This window comes from Chironomus tepperi, unplaced genomic scaffold (assembly GCF_022539635.2).
Source record: "Chironomus tepperi strain 1889 unplaced genomic scaffold, CSIRO-AGI_Ctep_v1 contig_335, whole genome shotgun sequence".
NCBI lineage: Eukaryota > Metazoa > Arthropoda > Insecta > Diptera > Chironomidae > Chironomus > Chironomus tepperi.
In genome coordinates, this window is record NW_027226457.1 from 1,538,104 (window position 1) to 1,560,252 (window position 22,149).

The 22,149-nt window shown below is 31.7% G+C and overlaps 2 protein-coding genes across 3 annotated transcripts; one reads left to right on the top strand and one right to left on the bottom strand.

The window, feature by feature from the left end:
* Positions 1 to 974: 974 nt before the first annotated feature.
* LOC139093202 (monocarboxylate transporter 14-like) lies at positions 975 to 18,868 on the bottom strand. 2 transcript variants are annotated; one of them, XM_070643838.1, is made up of 7 exons: positions 15,546 to 15,611; positions 14,992 to 15,447; positions 8,601 to 8,841; positions 6,693 to 8,131; positions 6,389 to 6,634; positions 4,997 to 6,139; positions 975 to 4,756 (listed from the first exon to the last, which is right to left on the bottom strand). In XM_070643838.1, exons 4-7 carry the CDS (start codon positions 8,037 to 8,039, stop codon positions 4,727 to 4,729), a joined length of 2,766 nt encoding a protein of 921 aa, XP_070499939.1. In that variant the 5' UTR covers positions 8,040 to 8,131; positions 8,601 to 8,841; positions 14,992 to 15,447; positions 15,546 to 15,611; the 3' UTR covers positions 975 to 4,726. The 2 variants fall into 2 exon arrangements, with proteins under 2 accessions (XP_070499939.1, XP_070499940.1); XM_070643839.1 differs by lacking the exons at positions 14,992 to 15,447; positions 15,546 to 15,611 and adding an exon at positions 18,582 to 18,868.
* Positions 18,869 to 19,339: 471 nt separating this feature from the next.
* Positions 19,340 to 20,935, top strand: Bcs1 (Bcs1 chaperone). The gene is made up of 4 exons (XM_070644063.1): positions 19,340 to 19,500; positions 19,581 to 19,967; positions 20,026 to 20,377; positions 20,440 to 20,935. Exons 1-4 carry the CDS (start codon positions 19,425 to 19,427, stop codon positions 20,894 to 20,896), a joined length of 1,272 nt encoding a protein of 423 aa, XP_070500164.1. The 5' UTR covers positions 19,340 to 19,424; the 3' UTR covers positions 20,897 to 20,935.
* Positions 20,936 to 22,149: the final 1,214 nt, after the last annotated feature.

Sequence of the window (22,149 nt, forward strand, 5' to 3'; positions counted from 1 at the left end):
AAACTTAAAGTAGCAGCAATAAAAGTGTGGAATCTACGACCGCGATGAATGTGCACTAATCTGAAAATGCGATGATGTAGTACAAACTTAATTGCTTCGTCTATAAGATACGAAAGAATTTTTGGCATTACACTTATTTTTGTTTTAGTAAGCTAGACGCAATTTAAAAATAAATCAATTGTTTCGTAGAAAAACTCAAGTATTAAAGTTCATTTTCAAAAATATAACTAGATTAATGTGTCTAGTCGTAGTTTATCGGTCAAAGCTATTGATATTCATAGTCTAGATTTGAACAGATGAATTTCACATTTTTAGCTCAGATTTAGATTCAATTCGGTGAAGTGCAAAGTCCCTAACTTATAAGAACTGGATCTATACTATGGAAAATGTTAGTTGTACCTGCCTTGCCTCTTAACTCACTTACTTCGTTCGACGTATAGATAACATCCCATAGATTTTGCCTAAAACATCTTGGCTACCGCTTGTCGATTCCCAATTCCATGTGTAATATTGTTTGGATTGACAGCTTCTTTCCATGAGTTCTTCGCCCACTTGATCTTTTGCCATCCATAAAGTCATTCTTAAAGACCTTACTTAATGGAGGTTCTTTAATAACATTTTCAGCTCATTGACGCCAGTTGATGCGTTATTTAATGTCAGCATCCATAATGTCATATATTTTCCAATTGCTCCTACACTTAATCTTAGGTGTTGGTATAAGTAGACGAATCTGCTAGGGCAATATAAAATCACATCTGGTCAATAGTTTGGTCCATAATATTTCAAAAGTTCCTTCTGTAAAGAGACATGGGTTCGTTTCCCATCAATAAAATGTATAAGTATGTAAAATACTAGCAACTCGTTTTTTTTTTGTACCTGACCTGAATCTTAGACTTCCTTTAAATTCCTGAAATATAAAACAGAAAACACAACAATTTTCACTTTTTTTAATTGAGATTTATTTTATTGAACTGTGATTCACTATCAAGTTTTAAGATACATTCTTAGCTATTGATCATTTTTAAACAGGTTTCATTAAACAGAAAGAATCCTTTAAAGTAAAACTTAAAAAAGAATTTTAATTAAATTTTCTCAGAAAATATTTTATTTTGGACTATTGTGCTGTATTTAAGCTTGAATAAAAACTTTTTCCTCTATTTTTCATAAAATACGTACGTAATTTTTATAGGTAATTTGATTCCTTTAAACTTATTAATGTTTGTCAAAGCTGAAAGAGGTTTTTAGAATTTTTCGTTTAATTTTCTTGAGTGTATTTTTGGATCGAAGATGGCGGAAACTGCAAATTTTCACAATCTTGATCCTTCAATCAGAGATCGAAGTCGACTTGGATTTTTTATGGAAAAGTCGAATCTACTTCATACTAAATCCAAGTAGGCTTCGAGTTCTGCCTTCAATTAATCATAAAAGTAATTTCTCTACAACTAATATCGTATGTTGTTCCTAATTATTATGTTCCTTATCAGTTTTTCATAGTAATTTTAATATAAATTTTCAAAATATTTTTTTTGAAACAGGCAAACTTTAGGTATTTTATAAAATGACGTCATTACCTACAAATTCATAAATTTACTTTTGAGTTTTAATTTCATTGCACTTTTCATGTTTCTTGTTCAGTTTTGAGATCAACTAGTGGAACTCATGATTAGTGCTGTTTAATTTATCATAGATTTAAAATATTTTTCTTTTAATTTATTAAAATTTTGAAATTTATGAATTTTGAATATTTGAATATGGAGTTGTTCACTGATTACGTAACGCTATTAGGAAGGGAAGGTGTGGGCGTCGGGTGAGATGTCGTTACGCTTCAAACAATGTTTTGGGAGATTATTAGCTGCCCTGGGAATGGAACCTCGCAACTCTTGATTGCCGTTCAAGTGTTTAGGCAATTAAGCTATTGAGTCGAGTCTACCCAAGTGGACTTCGACCTTTGGACTTAATAATTGGAATAGGCTAAAAGTTAAATTCTTTCGCGTTACGTAATAAGTGAACGAACCCTATGTAATAAAATTAGTCAGGTTCAATATAAATCAATATTATGTATTACATTTAGTCACTTCTAAGATTGAATGAGCAAAATTTTATGAAAAATATATTTTAAATTAGAGCTTTTTGAGCTTTTTTTCTCTGAGTTTAGAGCTTTTCAAAGGTAATTTGATTGAAAGCATTTTCTAAATTTTAATTTTGTTAGTTTAGCTTTTGAACCTCATAACCTACATAACTACAATATTAGAGCTCTTCATTTAGATCACCCAAGCAGCGCATTGCATAATTTCATATATTGCATTAAACATGACTACATACTGATGTCCCTGGCAAATAGATCGTTTTTAGGCTGTTAGAATGCCTTTGTGAATACTTTGTGCCGCTAGGGTTTGAGGCATAGTCCAGATCCAGAAAGGACTTTAAATTACTCAAATATTCCATTTCTACTCAAGTTCAAAGCTCAAAATTCTCATTCTTCAGGTAAGTAATCAAACCAACCTCAAACTTCCTACAGATTGGTCCAAAAATTTCAATTTAGATTCATATTCTTTCCATTGTCATTTAAGTCATATCCTCTAAAAGCAGCAATAATGTCACAAAGACAAGGAACTTTCAGCTACTAATAAAATTGAAATTCTTTAATTTTTTTACTCACTTTTTAAAGGTTAGGTTCTAGTCAGAGCTTGAAATCGACTTCTTTAGTCGACTTCAAGCACTGCTTTTGGTGGTTTCATCATAATTATGAACTTTATGTCTCTAAATTCATGTTTTTAAAGGAAAAATAATCCATAATTTTCTATTTTTTCGACTTTTTCTTCTGTTTTTATTGCTAATTGTTTATGATTTTTAATCTTTTTTTAGGTATAGGTAATCATTAAAGTGTTATTATATCATTTATCGCTGAAACAAGAATAGTTTCATTCATTACATTGTTATTATAATTTGATTACAATCGCTACGATTAAATGGTTTTTTATGTTTTCTTATTTAATGATCACAGATGATTATTATTTCATTTAATTCTTCTTTTTCGCTCTCTCTCTCATTTTTTTTTTGTTTTGTTTTGTTAATTAAATATAATTTTTTAAAAAGTATCGGTTGCAATTCTTTCTTATTCTTCATTTCATCTTCGGTATCATTTCATTAATCTTTTTAAATTCTCAGACTGGCTTTTGCAAGATTTAAGACAAAAGTTTAAGGCAAGTTTTCGGAAGTTTTGCACATAACCCAAACATAGCCTCAAAATTGAGGTTAGTTAACCACAGCATCTAGTTTAATATTAGAGTTTTCTACCCAGGGATCAAAATGTCTTGAAACCGGTATTAGTCCTGGGACTATGTACAATTCAAAACCGGGAATGAACGCTCTAGTTTAAGATCTACTCCTGCTGATCGGATATGACATTCTTAAGATTTTAAGGTGGAAGTGAGGGAGGGGATCTGATGGTTTGGTCCCCCGGCCTCCAGATTACATCCCTGTCTCTAGATTTTAATTAGTTTTAATCTTAGTTGTACAAATGTCTATCGGAACCTAAAGGTGCAGCAATCATTTTTAGTGTTGTCCATAGTTTTTAGTGCCAACACGCATCTAGGAAGTTGCTCAACACAGTTTATGCTAACAGTATACTATGACGTACACAAGGTTGCTTATAACTTTTCTGGATTGAGTACCCTAACAGACAATGAGCATACTCAGCTAAATGAGCGTCTGCTTGAGGTACCAATGTTCTTTAATCTAGAGTCAACTGTGCATATTTTAAAGAGCTTTTTAACAGAGTTGCAAAAACAGGTGCGTCTGTAACATCCACAGACATTGCCTTTTTACAGACAACTCGCAAATTGAAAGTCTGCAACTCTCTTTTAGAACTCACTGTCATCTTCCCCCTCTCATGAAAACAATAAGAAATTAAGAATCGACCAAACAAAATTCATCACGCAAAAGTCTTTGTTTTTTTTTATCATTTCTTGTTATGCTGTATGTTTCATTAACATCTTATAAAGAGATGAATGAAGTTTACAATTAAATCTTTTAACTACACTTAATTAGTTAAGAGTCCAATTAAGAAATAAATTAAAGGCATTGTATTAATGGAGATTTTCCATAAGACTCAAATTCTGGGACGAAATGAATGAGAATGATTTGTTGGTGGATTTTTGGGTAGCAAGATTGCAGACGTGTGGACAAAAGTAAGCACCAGAGCTCGAAATCGACTCAGATTTTGAATGGAAAGGTCGACTTGACTTCGAGCTCTGGTAAGCATTAATGGATGTAGCTTGATCAACTTTTGTCGTCAACACGGTACCAAAATCGACAACAAAATATCATCCTCAAAGATATAACACAACTTAATATCAATTCTGTTAATATTATTCAGTGGATACATTTCAATAAAAAATAATTCATGACATTTACAAATATGTATGATGAAGATTTCTTTGGGAGGATAAATATTCTTTTTTTCTTCTTCTTTGACATACTTTATTATACATACAAATGACATTCATACTTTTATTATACTCTATATAATAGGTAATTAATTATATGCTAATATGAAGAAATTTTATTCTTATTTTTTTCAGCAAAAAATAAAATCGTCTTGAAAATCCTTTTTATATAATTGTTTTAATTTGCTTTGGTCAGAACCAGGAAGTCAAAAAATGTCTTTTATTCACGAAATGAGTTAGTCCGCAAAGCAATGTTATGTTATGTTCTTTGATGATGTTTAAACATAAACTCCGTTCATTTTTGAATTCTAAATGAGAAAGACAAGTTATTAATCATTATTAATTTATTTTAATAATCAAGGATCCAGGCAATGTTCAATTTAATGACCAAAAAGTATTTGAAAAAATAACGGTCAAAAAATATTTGAAAAATAACGGCCAAAAAATATTTGAAAATAACGGCCAAAAAATATTTGAAAAATTAATGACCAAAAAATAAATCATAGTTGCCTTCCCTTGCCAAAAAATGATAAATCAATTCAAATTACCTCATTGACATCTCCGTTACTAATCACTTCAGCCTTCGATTCTTTTCGTCTTCTTTGGAATTTCTTATATCGCTTCAAAATAGGAAGAATCATAAGAAGTGCGCCAGACAAGATTATAAATCCGCCAGCAAGGAAAAATGCCAAATTATAATTTCCAGTTATATCACTTGTCATTCCAGCGATTGGTGGTCCGACTAAGTTGGCAATTCCTTGTACCAACAGTAATAATCCATAGGCATTTGTAAATCTATCGAGATCAACTAAATTAACTAAGATTATGCTCGTTAGTGAATAATTTGCCGCAATAAACAATCCAAATGCACTCGACAGGATGGACATCCAAGTATATGAGTTGAAGAATGGAATTAACACAACAGAGACACCGCATAGACCCATGCAAATAGCATAAATGATATTAGCATTTATCTCCTCGCGATCTCCAGCCCATCCAAGCACAATTTCTCCCAACATATTGACAATTCCAATTAAACTGATAAGCATGCTCGCATCTGTATCTTGAACATTATTTTCTAATGCAAAATCCGGCAGATAAACGTACACAACATCATACCATGTGTACAAAATGAAATTTGAAATGGCAAATAATAAAAATTGAATATCAAGGAAGTAGCTAAAGTCGAGAATGTCCTTGAAAAGTTTCTTAAATTCCGAAAACATTTGTTGTGCGGTCGATGTCGTATCAGAAGCAATAGTTGTCATTGAATTACGGTAGATATCCGGACAGGAGCTTGCACGTAATCGATATTTATTTATGTTCAGCATAGCACCACGATAAGTAAGCGAATGTCGATGTATCTTTAAATCTTTCAATATATCCATAACATGACGATGATGTTGATGATGATGATGATGATGCTCATGGTGTCTTAGCCATTTATCAGCAACATCTGTTTCCGACTCGCCAATTTGAATTGTATGTCGATGTTTCTTATTTTGACGATTACTTGACAATGTCATCGTTGTTGGTGACACAATCATATTTATTGCTGCATGATCATTAGATGTTGTAATTTGATCACTTGCACTCAAACTTCTTGTCGTTAATAAATGTGGATAATTGTGTAGGAGGACATCATGGAAGTTTCGGTTCTTTGCTAGCTGTTCTAATACACCGAATGGGATCTAAAATTGAGAATGTAAATTCGATTGTCATTATTGAGTTCAAGGTTCAGGAAGAAGGTAGGAAAGAAGCGACGGAAGGAAATATCACTGTGACATTCAACATGCCGTGATACAATCAGCTGACATTGAGAATTGAAAATTGCTTTGCTTGTCTTTATAAGGGTTATTGATTTTGAAGAGGATACAGACATTGCATAAGCAATTTACATCCCGCATATCAGCATATTATAATCAAAACATCCAACTCACCTTCTCGCCGTTCTTAACAAATGTCGGCAAATTAACTAATGAGCTAAAGAGATGTGGATCATCTTGAGCAAAGGCCTCAATCATGCTTGTATCTACGCCATTATCGTTGAGTCCTTCGAAGCCAGGTCCACCTGTATTTGTACTATTCGTAATTGAGAATGAGTCGTACGATGAGTTTCCATTTTCCTTTAATTTCTTTTGATGTTTTCGTTTCTGTCTCGCACGATGTGTCGTCCATTCTAGATCCTTTAATTAGACATAATTTAATTACATGAATATACAAAAATAAAGGCATAAAGCTTACTCTCATTAAAGCACCACATACACACATGTTGAGTAAAATTCCAGCTAAAAATACTGTGCATCCTCTCCATCCATAATGCGTAATTAGATATTGTATCAATGGTGGAAATAAAAATGTTCCAATTCCACTTCCGCAAACACTTATGCCGGTAGCAAAACTACGCTTCTTGTCGAAATAATATGCGACAATCACAACAGCAGCAACATAACACAAACTCAGTCCGAAGCCGGCAATAATGCCAAATGTTACGAATAACATTTCCATAGAATTTGAGACGGCAGATAGGAGGAAGCCAATAGACGCTGTTATAGCACCAACAATTGTTACTTTACGACATCCATATCGGTCAGTTAAATAAGATGCAATTGGACCACTTAATAAAGGCGTTGCCATAAATATTGAACTAATCCATGCAGTCTTTCCTTTAGAATCGCCAAAATACTTAAGAAATTCCACATTAAATACCCCAAATGAAAATGTTATGCCATCAGCAATCATGTTTATTAAAAAGCTAACGAATACAATTAGCCAGCCATAGCCGCCATCGGGTGCTTGAAAAACAACTTCAGAAAATTCATCGTCATCTGAAGAGCTTGAAGATGAGCTCGATGAGCTCGTAATTGGAGATGATGGACTTTCTTCATTCTGTCCTGTTGCCTGTTCGTCGGATGAGTCTAACGATGTTGATTGAGTATTTTCACCGTTTTGCACAGCCAATGGATTGTTATTATTATTATTAAGAGGATATCGGGTAGGATTTGTTGATGCTTGCCAACTTAATCGTTTGCTTTTCGTTTTTACGGTTCCGTTGAGTGGTAAAGAGGGTCGCAAATTACCGGAATTACTCTTAACAATTGATTTTAATAGTGGCTTTATTTCCTCATCCTCATCTTCCTTATCATTATTACTGTGATTATTTAAACTATTTTTATTATTGTGGTTGTTGCTGTTGTTAATCTTCTTCTTATTATTATTACTGGCCTCATAAACATGATTAACAAATTCATTATAAATTGGTTTCGATTGGCACGAATTAATGGTGGTTATTGTTGCTGTTGGAGTTTGATGTACATGATTATTATTGCTTTGTTCCTGGTTTCCGTTAATAATTTCATCTCTTTCCTTCCTTATCTGCTCATTATCACTAATTAACGAATTATTTATAATTAATGGTAAATTTTTTAATAGTCGATTTTCTCCTTCGATTCCCTCATCATCAACAAGGCATTCTCGTTCACTTGAGCCATTAATGCCTGTTGCTGTTCCTGCTGCTGTTGGTGATATTGATAATATTTCATCAATTTTATTTGCGTTAATTGCTGTTGTGGTAGAGATTGTTGAATCCATTGAATCTCTTTCGTTATTAACTTATTTTCAAACTGCACTGGCTGACGGAGTGCGGTAAAATTGTAATTTGATGTGGCGATCATGCGGAATACCTTTAGAAACAAAATAAAACATTTTTTTCATTAGAATTTATGGCATCAAGCTTTTGAAATATTTCTGTGTGTAGGTGTATGTACAATATTAATTAGATGTAGTAAACTAGTCAGTTGACCAGTTTTGCTACTGCTTTGGACGTCGTTGACTGTAACTAATTTCACATAAAGCAATAAAATGACCAGATTAACATTGAATTATGACTGTAGTAAAGTCAAAGTAAGTTAATTTGAAATTCTTAATATTCTGCGACCTAATCATAAAACTGTCTTCATTTACATAAGGAGCTTCCTATACAAGATATAAATGTTGTGTTGTAGACTTCAGTACTTTGCATTGTCTGGCTACAGGAAGGGATAATAAAGTATTGTCAAGCAGTTACACACAGAATCGTACGCGTCAAGAGTTTTGTCAGCTTTTGTTGACATGCTGGATATATTTTATAGAATAGACAACAAGGAGACTTACTTCTTTTTCTAAAGAATCTGAATAATCGTTGCTTTGCTGCAAAAGTGTCACTTGTAGTGGCGAAAATTTCGTATGCTCGTTACTGAATAAAATGTCTGCCATTTACTTGTTATGAGCTCCGTTTCTCCTTAATTTTTGAGAAACTGCTGATTTCTCTTCTTTTTGGATTACTTTTCTTCTTCTATTCGTATATAGCTTCTATATTGTGCTGAACACGCTGTGTCGTTTAGATTTAATTAATCTGTACGAGAGAAAATAAGTGGATAAGAACAATTAAATAAATCACATTTAAAATTCAGCATAATAATGATTTAGGTTCCGTTAGGATGATTTTATTAGGTTTCGATAGACCAGAGATTCTCAAACTTTTCTACTTCCATGTTATCGATTTATTAAATTATTTTTGGCGCGAAACGCAATAAATAATATTTTTAAAAGAATACAAAGCAATTAAGCATAAACGAGCAACTGCTTAAAATCCATATACCAAACAAAAACAAGGAAGTGTTACGTAATGTATTCAATGAGAAAATGATGAACGTTCAATGACATTTCAGATAGATTTGTTGATCTAGTATTCGTTGAATTCTGAGATTTATTGAAATTAAGTTTCATTGAATAGAAACAATTTTATCATTCGAGAACTTTCACATGAGAGGAATCGCAGCTGGAATTTTCATGAATTTGTAACAGAAACTTTCTGATAAATTAAGCTATAGAACACTTGATACACTAGTCTATCGCTATATTTTTAGTAGAAAACTTGAGGGAAGCTTAAGATTAAATTGATTTAGTGAATTCATTAGTTGTATCTGGCTTAATGTAGGAGTTTGATGCAGTTTACTAAAGCGTTGTAGTGCATAATAAGAGATTACAAACTTTTTGTATCGTGGTACACCTCGGTCATGACCGAAACCCCACACGGCATGCTTTGAACAACACTGTTCCAGCAAATCGTCTGAAAATGACAATTTATGGACTAAGTCTTTAACTTAGACAATGATTTGTAACTCTAATTTAGCTCAAAACAGTCAACTGCAGTCTAGAACAATCCAATTCATCATCGATGAATCATGATCAACAGAACTAAAGTCTTCATAAATATTGTAAACATTTCTCTTAAGGGTTCACAAGTAATTATGATTCCATGCAATACAATACAACTAGTATAAACACTCAACATATCTATCTTTCAACAAAACTATTTGCTTGTTTAATGAGCGGTCAAGTTCTGTTTGTTCTACATCTACAGTTCACTTGAAATGAAATGTACTTAATAACAAAGAGAGAGTAAATGATATTGAAGTATTATTATTATTTTTTTATCATTTGAACTTCATCGATTTGAAGCATTTCACATCGTTACAATCTACAACACATCCATCCACTTCTGTCGTTCACTTTACTGTTTTCACTTGAAATTTAAAGCTTATAAATATTTGTATTTATAGTAAACAGCTGAGAATTCTCACTTTATAAACACATTTATAATCATTCATCTTTGGCTGTAAAATGCTACAACATTGTTGTATAGCTGTTGTGTATGCATACACGCAAAAAAATAATTTTTGTATTGATATTTATACTTGTTTATTTTCATCCGCGTGTATTTATTGCATTTTAAACGTTGTCGATCAATGCCAGTTTTTTGTTGTTGTTGTTGTTCCTACAACTGAGGTACGTTCGTGAACTAGCATAAACTTGAAAAACTTTTGAATTATAATCATAAATTTTAGTCTATTTCCATGTCGATAATATATTTTGAAGCAAATTGCTGTTCAAATGAGCTTTTAAATGTAATTTATTTAGTTTCTTTTATCTAAAGTATGTACATGCCTTATCATTATCTCTGAATTGCTTGGTAAATGAACAAATTAAACGAACAGTTCTTGATAGAGACAGTAAACATATTTAAATACTGATGTTATTTAAGTACTGAAATAGAATATTTTGTTTAAGGCACAAAGTACAAACTGGTTGCTTTTTATACTGCACACACAAGAAGTTCTTTCATAAATAAAAAACCACATGATATAAACTTTCGATTCTCATGTATGATTAAATAAAGATCACGTTACATTATACACATGTAATCATCCATGAATAAATCAATTGTGGTGTATGAATGGAAATGATTCTTTTGTGATTATCACAAAGGAATCGCATGGAAGCGCTTTTTAGCAAAGTGAAATGTTCCATGAAAAATTATGAGAATGATTTTGAGAACATTATAAATGAATTATTGTTGAAATAGGTCATCAAAATGGAAATTCAGAGAATTTAGGTATAGAAAGTGATAATTCATGTCCTGACGATGTCTATTGATGAAGACACAATCATCCAAATGGTAACAAAGCGGGAATAACCCTTAAAGGCCCTTCAGATATTGCGTAACGTTTTAAGGACAGAAGTTAATTTAAACAATGACTTCTTCTCGTTACGTAATATGTGGACAGCCCCAAATCAACAAAGATCATTTTCTTTATCGTTAATCCTCGTAACATGACCTAGCTGAATATGATTAAATTCTTTGCAAAAATATATTTATTGATTCCAGTCGAAAAACAAACACTATAAAGATTAGATACGGAATTCCGTCGCTTTAAATCAAGCGGAGCCAAAAAAAAAACATTCAATATTTTTTAATGTGCAGTGAGATACGTCTGGATTGCTTTAGATTAAAACGCACGTGTTTTTAGAAAAGCAGAACACGTATGTTACAGCTCATTTAGTCACACTAGGAAGTAATGCTCGAAATAAGCTTCATGACAGAATACTATAAATTCAGTTGCATTCATCCAGGATATGCTTAGGGCATTTAGTCACACAATCTTAGCATAACGACACAAAGTACTACGACATTATTGAATCTCCCAAGATATGATTGAGAAACTAGGTCAGTTAGCTTCTATTCAGACGGAGATTATGTCTAAATGTAATACCTTAAATGTATTATCCAGACAAAGAGTATCCCAAACTTGAATTTGACCAAGAAAACTACTGTATTCCTGAATTATTCACACTATATTGATCCAAAAGCCTTTCAAATCATCAATCAGTATTAACCTCTAAGCTATTTTCCGTAAACAAGGAAAAGTTTCATTTGATTGCGTGATGTAAAAAGAAACAGAGGACTTTGACCTTACCAAATGGATGCATATCAGTAAAACTCATCAACACTTCAAACAATAATCATTAATTTTATTATCAGCACACTTGATACGAGTTTAAGCTTAGCCTCCGGCTAGCATAATATACTAAAAGTTTTAGTGCACTATTAAGGAAGAAGAATGGAACATTATCGTTTCTTATCAGGCTCCATTGTCAATGACATAAACACATCGCAAGAATATTTTCTTTCCTCTCTCTTTTCTATTCTCATCATCATATTGAGTCATTTCATGAAAATGTAATACTGATAATGAATGTATTATAAGAAGAGATGAAGACAAGTAAGGAATTTGGCATACAAAGCGAATTGTAAGCTTCACTGACGTAAGCCTGTACATTTTGAAAATTATTAGTTCTATGACAAGATAGTACAAAATATTATGACTTGTAAGGAATAATCTACTTTCAAACATGCCCTACTCTAGTTTACAGTACACAATATTTTTGACACCATAAGCATCAGCTGTCAACTTGATAAGATTTATTCTAGAACTTATTGGAATGTGATTACGTCTTTGAATTTTAAGTACATTTCGAAAAATAAGCCTCATTTATGGGATCAAAAGTTGATGTAATGCACTTAAAAAGCATCGAAGCATAGTTAAGATTAGTATGTTCGAGAACTATGACAGATTTATGATGTAGTGACTACAATAAAGCACTAGACCTAGTCATTATATTAAGAATCGAGAAAAATTTAGTTAATTGTGCCTTTTAGAAGCTTTCCGCCTAGTGCTAATTAGATTAAGTACCTTAATGTATACTCAATATTAGTTGAGCCTACATTGTTGCTTATCTAGTCAAAACACATTTATAATTTAATCGTAAAAGTGCTAAAAATGACGTATCACTCGAGGCTACAGTTTGAGAGTTCAATGCTCCGAAAAAATTTTTTTCATAAGAAATGAGAAGGAAGCCTATCAATCAAATAAATTAATTCTCTTATTGAATTATCATTAGAACTACACGACCCATCTCAACACCGTCTTGTAATTATGAGTCGTATGATTTTATTGCCTTATTTAATTTATATGTACGGAAACTGATAATGAAAGACCACTTCAATACATGCATGTTCACAATAGATTGTCGCCGACAAAATGACAAAGAGCTCATTAAACTTACGAGTATACTCATCACATCCGAATAAATATAGTTCCAACTAAAATAAGTTGAGTGAATGAGTAAATAAGTGAATGTATAAAATAAAGTAAGATTATCATAAATTATGGTGCAACATTATGCTTTTTCATTATTAGTTAGTTATTCTCATTCCGCAAACTGCAGAAACAGACGACAGAAAGTCGAAGATGGAAAGAAGAAATGAGAACAAGCATTTCATATAAAAATTTGTGAATCGTACATGTGGATCAATGAGATATTTTTATGTTCCATTTATGAAAACAGTATCATTGTGTGATAAAAAGGTTCGGTTCTTATTGACAGAGTTGACATGACAGAAAATAGCCTAGTCATTGTCTTTATCATATGAAGGTAGTAATTACGATTACGTTTTGATATCATTTATGGTCAATCACGAGTAATGCTCTAGCATGGCAACAACTCTGGCCATCTTCAATGAAAACGTGATAGGATCTTTCAAAGACTCACATTCACATGTCTTAGATTCAATATTTTTCTTGATCACATACACTTTACATCCTTTGTTTCATTCTACCCAAAAAATAATCCAATTTTTCTATCTTATCTCTGAAAAGGGATCGTAAAAGACTGACCTTTGACACTTATAAGTAGAAGATGAGTTTGAATTAATGCAATTTCGTCAGCAGTTCTCTCTTTTTTGCGAAGCAAAACTAAAAACCTGTTTTCCATACACATGAGTCAATAAAGTGACGGGGAAAATTGAATAACAAAAGAGCAAGAAAGAAAAATTGAGTAAATTAATAAAATAATTTTTACTACACATCTTTACGATAGCTGAATGAAATATTTTGTGTAAATGTGTCAAATCATGAGTGTACTTGACTTCATATTTGATGCATTTTTATGATAACATTTAATTGCGGTTATATTTTCCTATGCCTTTTAAGGAAGATTAGAGATAAGGATAGACATCTGCTTTTATATCATATGCAATATGAATCATGAGATGGACTTCGATCATATGAAGGAAAAGTCGTAGAATCGAAAATATCCAGTCGTGTGACACGATATACTTTTCCAGGCTTTATCCCACATTTTTCAACAAAATACGAAATAACTCATCCAAGAAGTGTGCCGTTCACCAGAAAAAAGTTTGCCAGACATAGCTTTAAACATTTTTTTGTTTATTTTCGATTAAATAACCTACTTAGTTCGTGTATGAGTTCCGCGTATTTTGGAAGTATTTGTGAGCTTTTTTATGTTTTTATTTAAAATCCGTGAACTTGAACTTTTTCCATCAGAAGCTTCTAGAACTCTTTTCAAGATAACTTGTCTATAGAGTTGATTGATAATCTTTAATTAATGGAACTTCCAACCAGAAAATGATAAGCCATAAATGAATCGATGACCAATTAATCATAAATTGCAAAATGTACGCAGTCAATTTTCCTGCCTAGCTACAATCAGCAATTTACAAATAATTTTATTGGAATAGGTCATGACATACTCGACGTTCTTGTCAAAACTAATCCTTGACAACAATGTTATATACTTATTTTATGTTTTAAATCTTTAAAGATCAGTCATCATTGTGGAAAATTACTTCACATTATGTATTAGCAGTAAAATGTTGGGAGGCAATTAAATTACTGACTCTATATAAATGCTGATAAGACGAACTTATGAATACACAAACAAAAATTATCTCAAGAAACTATAAATTTTTATGCCTTTATCTTTTAAAATTATAAGTACCAATTCAGATTGTTAAGACTTGGATACAAGTGGAAACATTAACGATATTGGATCTCCATACCGATTAACACAGTAGTCAGAAGGATCTAAATTTCAGACGTTCCCTTTCTCTTGTTAGTAGATTTACAGATCGACTCACAGTAACGGAATTTTAACGGCGAACGAGGACTAATTAACGGCAATTTAGTAAATACGAATAAAGCGCGGGAATAACGTCATTACACAACGAAAGCACTAAATACACAAGATGCTGTACGAAGAGTCACAATTACTTTCGTAACATTGGCATGCAATTGAAGGGTATCTAGTCTTTAATAGATTTAAATTGATTGTAAATAAGTATCGGAACGAATTAAATTACATTTTCTGATCCATCTATTTGATGTAATATCAATGGAGATACTCCGTAGCTGTAACTTGATGATATTAATTGAACTGTCTTTATTGTTTTGTCATATTCCGTAAAACTAGTTATTAAGTTTACTTTTTTTAGTAGGCTGTAAAATTATTTTTTTTATAGGTTTTTTCAACTTTTAAAAGTCAAATCACGTTTTATTTCGTGATTTTATTATTTACTCTAGTAATTATTAGCACTTTATTCTTTTCCTTTATATCACTTATTAATTTGAAATTCACTTTTCTTTCTTTGTGATTAACTTAATTATTTTGGTTCTTCTTCTTTTTTTGACTTTTCATCAACAAAAATCATCTGGTCTTTGCGTCTTTTATTTTTATTTTTTTTTGCAAATCCACAACAAAGATTTAAGCTTAAAAATAGCACATATTTAACAACAACCAGTAGACTAACAAAGAGGCACTACAAGAATAAATAATAATAATTTTAATTCTTTTTTTCTTTTCTTTATTTCATTTCAAAATAGAGCACAGGCCATAGAGTCACTCTTTTTCTCTCACCATACACACTGTTTTCACAGCAAGAATATGAGCTTATCACTGCTCAAATGACTCAGACAGACTGACTGAAACTGAGTAAGTTATTGTGTATAAAGCAATAGAGAAAATAAAAAAGGAAAATGTATATATTTTTGTGTGAGATTTTCTGTTTGTTGACGAGAGCGAGAGTTTTATTTGTTTAATATTATTTCAGAGAAACAAGTTTGTGTCGCTACATGTAAGTGCACTCAGAGAGCCCCCTCAACTACAGCTTTAATGTGTTGAAATACATTTTATTATATTGCAATTAAAGACTTGAAGACATTGAAACTCTTAATATGTACTTTAATAGTTTTAATGAAATCTGCAGCATGAATATATGTAGCTGAATTGAAATTAATAGGGATTCCAATGGAAATCCTGAGTTCGAATCTCAAAGAATTTAAGTTAAATGTATGTGACTGTAGTTAATTATTTTTTCAAACTGTTTGGTGAATTTTCTTTCAGAAAATAATAAAAATCAGAAATCTAATCTCTTTAAGGACGACGAACTCATATTTTCCGACTCTAACTTGTACCAATCATACACAAAATTTTCACAGAATATTAATTTTCTCTTTTTTCTTTCTCTCTCATCAAGCGAGAAGCTCAATCCAATGCCGTCTCGCGTTTGTCTCCATCGAAAATTTCCTTCAACATAACTTTACGGATCCCTTAACTGACAAGTTTTTTCTCATGCTTATTTTGTATGTTTTCTTATTATGTAAATGCTGAATACGTAAATTTTTTGCTTTTCTTTAAGGAAGTCAGAACTTCCTTTTGTATCTGTTTCAAAGACTTTTTTTTCCATCGAATCAATATTTTTTATTGTATATTTTTTTCTGAGAATGAGAAGATTTTCTTCTATTTCTGTACATGTTCATACTATTTGTCCTTGAAGAAAGATGAAAAGTTAAAAAATAAAAATAAAGATTAAGCGATAAATTCTTTTAAGATATTTTTGAGATTTTCATACATCATTGGATGACATATAAGTGAATGCACATTTTTGAGTATTTTGCATTGAAAGACGAGTCGACTGCAGCATTCTGAAACAATTCTTAACAGTTTCTATGGAAGTACTTCAAGTTCGTCTCTATGATTAAATTGAAAGGTGGATACCCAATTTTAGCAATAACCCCAAATCGAAAATATTGGACACGAAAGGCAAATATTGACACTGAATTGTTTCGATCGTCAATAGAAATAGCTACAAAGTTGTCGTACTTATACTCAAAGCTACGGCCATGAAAAAGCACAAAAATTTCCTTTATCCTATTTGATCAAGGTCATGCGATATGTCTAGTTGGAAAATTTATTATTTTTCTCTTCTTCTTCTCTTCCGCAAACTAATTTGCACACAAAATGAATGGAATGGAAAAAATTATTTTTATGTTGATAAATCCACAGCATAATGTTGAAATAACATTAATTGGATTATGTATATTGAGTACACTTTTTGACTGTAACAACCATTCCATATTCACCAAAATAAAATAAAATTCTTTTGCATTATTCAGATTTATGAAAAAAAGAGAAAAATTTTTGGAAAGTTTCCAGACCATTTGCATGATAAGCTTCAACATTTCTACGTCATTTCATTTTGAAATATATTTTTTTACCATGATTTTAAATCCACACGTGTGCATTTTATTAAATCCAATGAGTTTAATTCTCTTTTTAAGAACCTGCATCAAATGTTCGTAGCTTAATTGAGTTTTAATTGCTTGCTGCCTCTCGACGAGTTTCTGTTCACATCATTGCTCTTTTTTTGCGACATTGCATTACAAGGGAAATCATTATTAAAAAATTTCAATGTCAATGAAAATGCTTTTAATATTGAGGAAAAACTTTTTTCTTCATAGCTGCGAGCATTTTTTAGGCATGCACTTTTAATTGAACTGATAATGGAATTTCAGCAAAATTGATGTCGACATAGTTTAATTTGCAATAAATTACATAAAAATTCCGCTCGGAAACAGAAAAGACATACATCTGTTACAAGCTACATACAACGCTTGTCAATTTCACACCAAAAAATTGATTGCGTTCAACTAACACCTTTAGCAATTGGCCACGTTTTTGAAAAATTTATTGCTGTTCATCATGTTATCGTACATTGATGGTCTGTGAAACATTTTTTGATTTGAAGAACTCGACAAGAATTTATTTTTAAGTGATTGAGACTAGTATGGCGCTACTTTATAATGAAATATGATATAAATGAGATGTTTATTTATCCGAGTTCAAATACAGACTGAACTTTTGTATGAAAAGGGATTTTCAACTATGTACAATAAATATTATTCAAATCTCAAATGAACGTTATAACAACCACAACAGCGTAAATATCTGTCCTTGAAAATAATTGTCAATTAGTACAAATAACTGAGCATTCATTCATAATGACTAAGCCGATAAAAAAAAAAGTTAGTCATAGCTAGTTGATAAGCCTTTATATAATAATTAGAGCTTACAAAGATAAAAATTATTATTTTTTGAAAAAATTCATTTCGTTCCGTAGAGCATACGAATTAAAAAGGCAATTAAGGGACTGAATTTACTTTATCATAAAAAACACATTCCGGGAAACGCCTGTCACGTTTAATCATACTCAAAAAAGCAAGCGATTTATTGTCAACGCAGTTTGGGGATTTCCGAAAATACTCACATGAACATTGATGATTTTATCAATTTATATGTGTGTCAAGAAGAGGAAGAAGAAAAGCTTGGGATCAATACGCTGCAAATACTGCATTGATGCACTTTTAGATGAAAACATGAATGCAAAAATCCAAAAAGCACAATTTACTTCATGGATGTTACGAACTGTAAAATCAGATGATTTTCAAGGTCTTACAAATGAGCAAGCAACGTGAAATGTTTTTTAATATGAAGAAGAAGCAAGTACAAAACGTACACAACACGAAAGTGCTTCGCATTATCGAAAATCAATAAAATTTTTCCTTCTTTTTATTTCATTCGACCAGATTTTCTATTTACAGAAGCCTGACTTACCTGTCAATATAACTGATTTAGTTAATTAATGATGAACACTACAAGGTGCTAGAAAATTTGTTCGCACATTTTAATGAATTTTTTGATTTCACGGCAATAAATTAAATTTTTCACTCAATTTTCTTGGAAAATATTTTGATCTTGAAACTTTCTCTTAAAATTTTATGTATTTAGCGTGTACTTGACGATATTTTGATGGCAAAAGAATACACTTAAAATTTTTAAACGATTACTAACACCAAAACGCGTTTTACTGTACTTAATTAACGACGGAAAAACACTTATAATTTTTCTTATTATCCTTAAATTTTCACAATAATTTTTTTCAGGGGGCCAAAACTACGATGAGATTTTTTTTTAAAAAAATAACCGTTAAAAATTTTTTCGCTAAAAATGACAGTTTATCGGTCAAAAATAGAAATTCTACATCGGCTGATCTGTAAAATATCGCATAATCTTATATTTTGAGTTATTTAACTGCCTTTAAAACTGATAATCAAAATTTTTATTAAAAAAAATACAAACTAAAACTTTTCAGAGCCTTCTGCGTTGTTGTTTTGAGTATTCGCATGCATGCTTCGCATGTTTAAAAATGTTTTCATTTATAATTCACTTATTCTTTCCATAAAATGCCTTTAACTTAATAATTTCACATAAACATGCAAGAAACTTAATGAAAACCTCGGAAAAGTCAAATTTTCTTCATTTTTCTTCACAATTTCAACGGTCAAAAATAATTCAATTTAAGGGGAAGTCAACACGTTGTAAAAGATTTGTTTACAAAAATTTCCGGAAATCAATTTTAATTAAATATCGATGATAACAAGGTGATAGACAGTAAAAATGACACTATCGGATTACATTAGTTCACTTGCCGATAATCCTTATTTCGGCGCCGGCTCAGGAATCTTTGCATTAGGTAAATTTCATAATTTTTCATGTTATTCAATAATGTTGTGCAAAAATGTGAATAACAATAATTAAATGAATTATTTCCAGGCCTTGGAGCTGCTATGCTTAGAAGAGGATCTCAAGGTGCATTAATCCTCTTTCGTCGGCATTTTATGATTACACTGGAAGTTCCATGCAGAGATAAATCTTATCAGTGGTTACTTCAATGGATCACACAGAAAGGAGCTCGTAAAACTCAACATTTATCAGTCGAAACTTCTTTTCTTCAAAAAGACTCAGGACATGTTCAAACAAAGTATGATTTTATACCAAGTACTGGAACTCATATTATGTTCTACGGTGGAACTTGGATAAAAGTTGAAAGAACTCGTGAATCACATACATTGGATCTTCACATGGGAGTACCTTGGGAGACTGTGACTTTAACTGCATTTGGTCGTGATAAGAATATTTACTTTAGAATGTTGGAAGAAGGTAAGAACTGTCTACTTCCTATAATACTTTGAAATATTAATTTTAATGTCCATTTCAGCTCGTCAGTTAGCACTTAAATCCACAGAAGGAAAGACAATTATGTACACAGCAGATACGAATGATTGGAAACCATTTGGACATCCACGTCAACGTCGTCCATTAAACAGTGTTGTTTTAGATGAAGGAATATCTGAGAAAATATCTAATGATTGTAAAGAATTCATTCATAGTCCGAAATGGTATTCAGAAAGAGGAATTCCTTATCGTCGTGGATACTTATTACATGGTCCACCGGGATGTGGAAAGTCATCATTTGTTACAGCTCTTGCAGGCGAGTTAGAATATGGCATTTGTTTACTTAATATGTCAAATCGATCAATGGATGATGCTCGCTTAAATGGACTACTTAAGTATGAGATTTTGATTCTTAACTTAGACAAGTAATTAACAACTTTATTTTCTATTTCCACAGTATTGCCCCACAGCAAACAATTATTCTACTCGAGGATATCGATGCAGCATTTGTTAGTCGTGAAGACACAGATGAGCAGAAAGTTCAATATAGAGGACTGAATCGAGTAACATTGAGTGGGTTGCTCAATGCTCTGGATGGTGTTGCATCATCTGAGGGTCGAATCGTTTTTATGACAACGAATTATTTGGATAGACTAGATCCAGCATTGATTCGTCCAGGTCGAGTTGATATGAAAGAGTTCATCGGACATTGTACTAGATATCAATTAGAGCAGATGTATCGAAGGTTTTATGATGGACCGGATATGCTTGATTTTGCATCGAGATTCGCTGATAATGTTCTGAAACATAACAAACCAGTAAGCCCAGCACAAATTCAAGGATATTTTATGATACATAAAGAATCCGATCAACAAAAGGTACTAGACAACGTAGCAGACTTATGGAAGAATTAATATAGCAAATAAAAGAAAAAAGTTAGGATTTACTGTAAAGGTTATCAATTTATTATGCAATTTTACAGATCATGCATTTATTCAGCTGCAATTATAGGAAAAAACATTCACAATAAATGAATATAAAGTCCATTTAAAGTATGGACTTCCAGAATGTATAATTTTCAGACCAGATAATCAATTTGACATGACTATAAATAATACATTCATAGCCATGGGATATTAATCAGTGTCGATCAACGTGAAAAATGTGCACAAACTTTCCTTCAAGATCATTCAAATTTATCCAAAATATTCCTTGCATCCAAATTATGCAATCTGCATGCTATTGCGACGTTCTTCGAAGTTGTCATCATGCCTTTAATTTCAATAAATTATTATTTATGGAAGCATCGACACAGGAGTAGATAATCGACTGTTGGCTGCTTTCTACTCAATTCTTACTAGAACAGAACCCAGAAGTTTCAAGTCATTTAGGTCACATCTTCGATATTCACAAATATTCAAGCATCCGTTTGGGAAATACGACAGGCAAGTAAATATAAATATCAAATTTCATATCCAGCATCATTTCGCGTACATTAAACTAGATGTTTACAGCGACAACCTTTAAATAAAGGATAAAAAGCTTGCATTGTGTTGAAGATTAATTGCATAAACAGAATGGCACAAAAAATTGTAGGTTACGAAAGAACTTGTGGGCTAATTTATCTTCACCAGGTGAATACGCCGAGAGGATTGCTCACATAACCGATTCTCAAGTTATTTAAATCCTCTGACTGTTTTAACGTAACAATTCTACAGTTCCAATGCTATTTGAAAATACAGAGCAATTCTCTAACACGACAAATTCAACGTGACTTGTTTCAGCACTTGATAGAAGTGACACAGGGTTTTGGACATAATTACAATGCGCACGTCGAAATGAGACAGTGTTGAACTCTGTGACAAAAAAGTTCTCTGCCTTATTAAGTACAGTAATTTATAATTTGTACTTAATCCTCACATTATTCCTATGATGTAATAATACAAACAACAATAAAGTCACGTTGCAGTCAATGCGATTTTTGTTTTTCCTTCTCATTCGAATTGGAAGTAATTTTTTCGTTTTCATAGTTATGTGAAACGAGCGCTCTCAAGCTTGTTCAGTTGTGATCGGAGCGTCGTACTGTTAACAAGTAATAATTGATAAATACAGAACAATTTTTTTGTTCCTAACTGGATTATATTACATACATTGACTGGATATATAA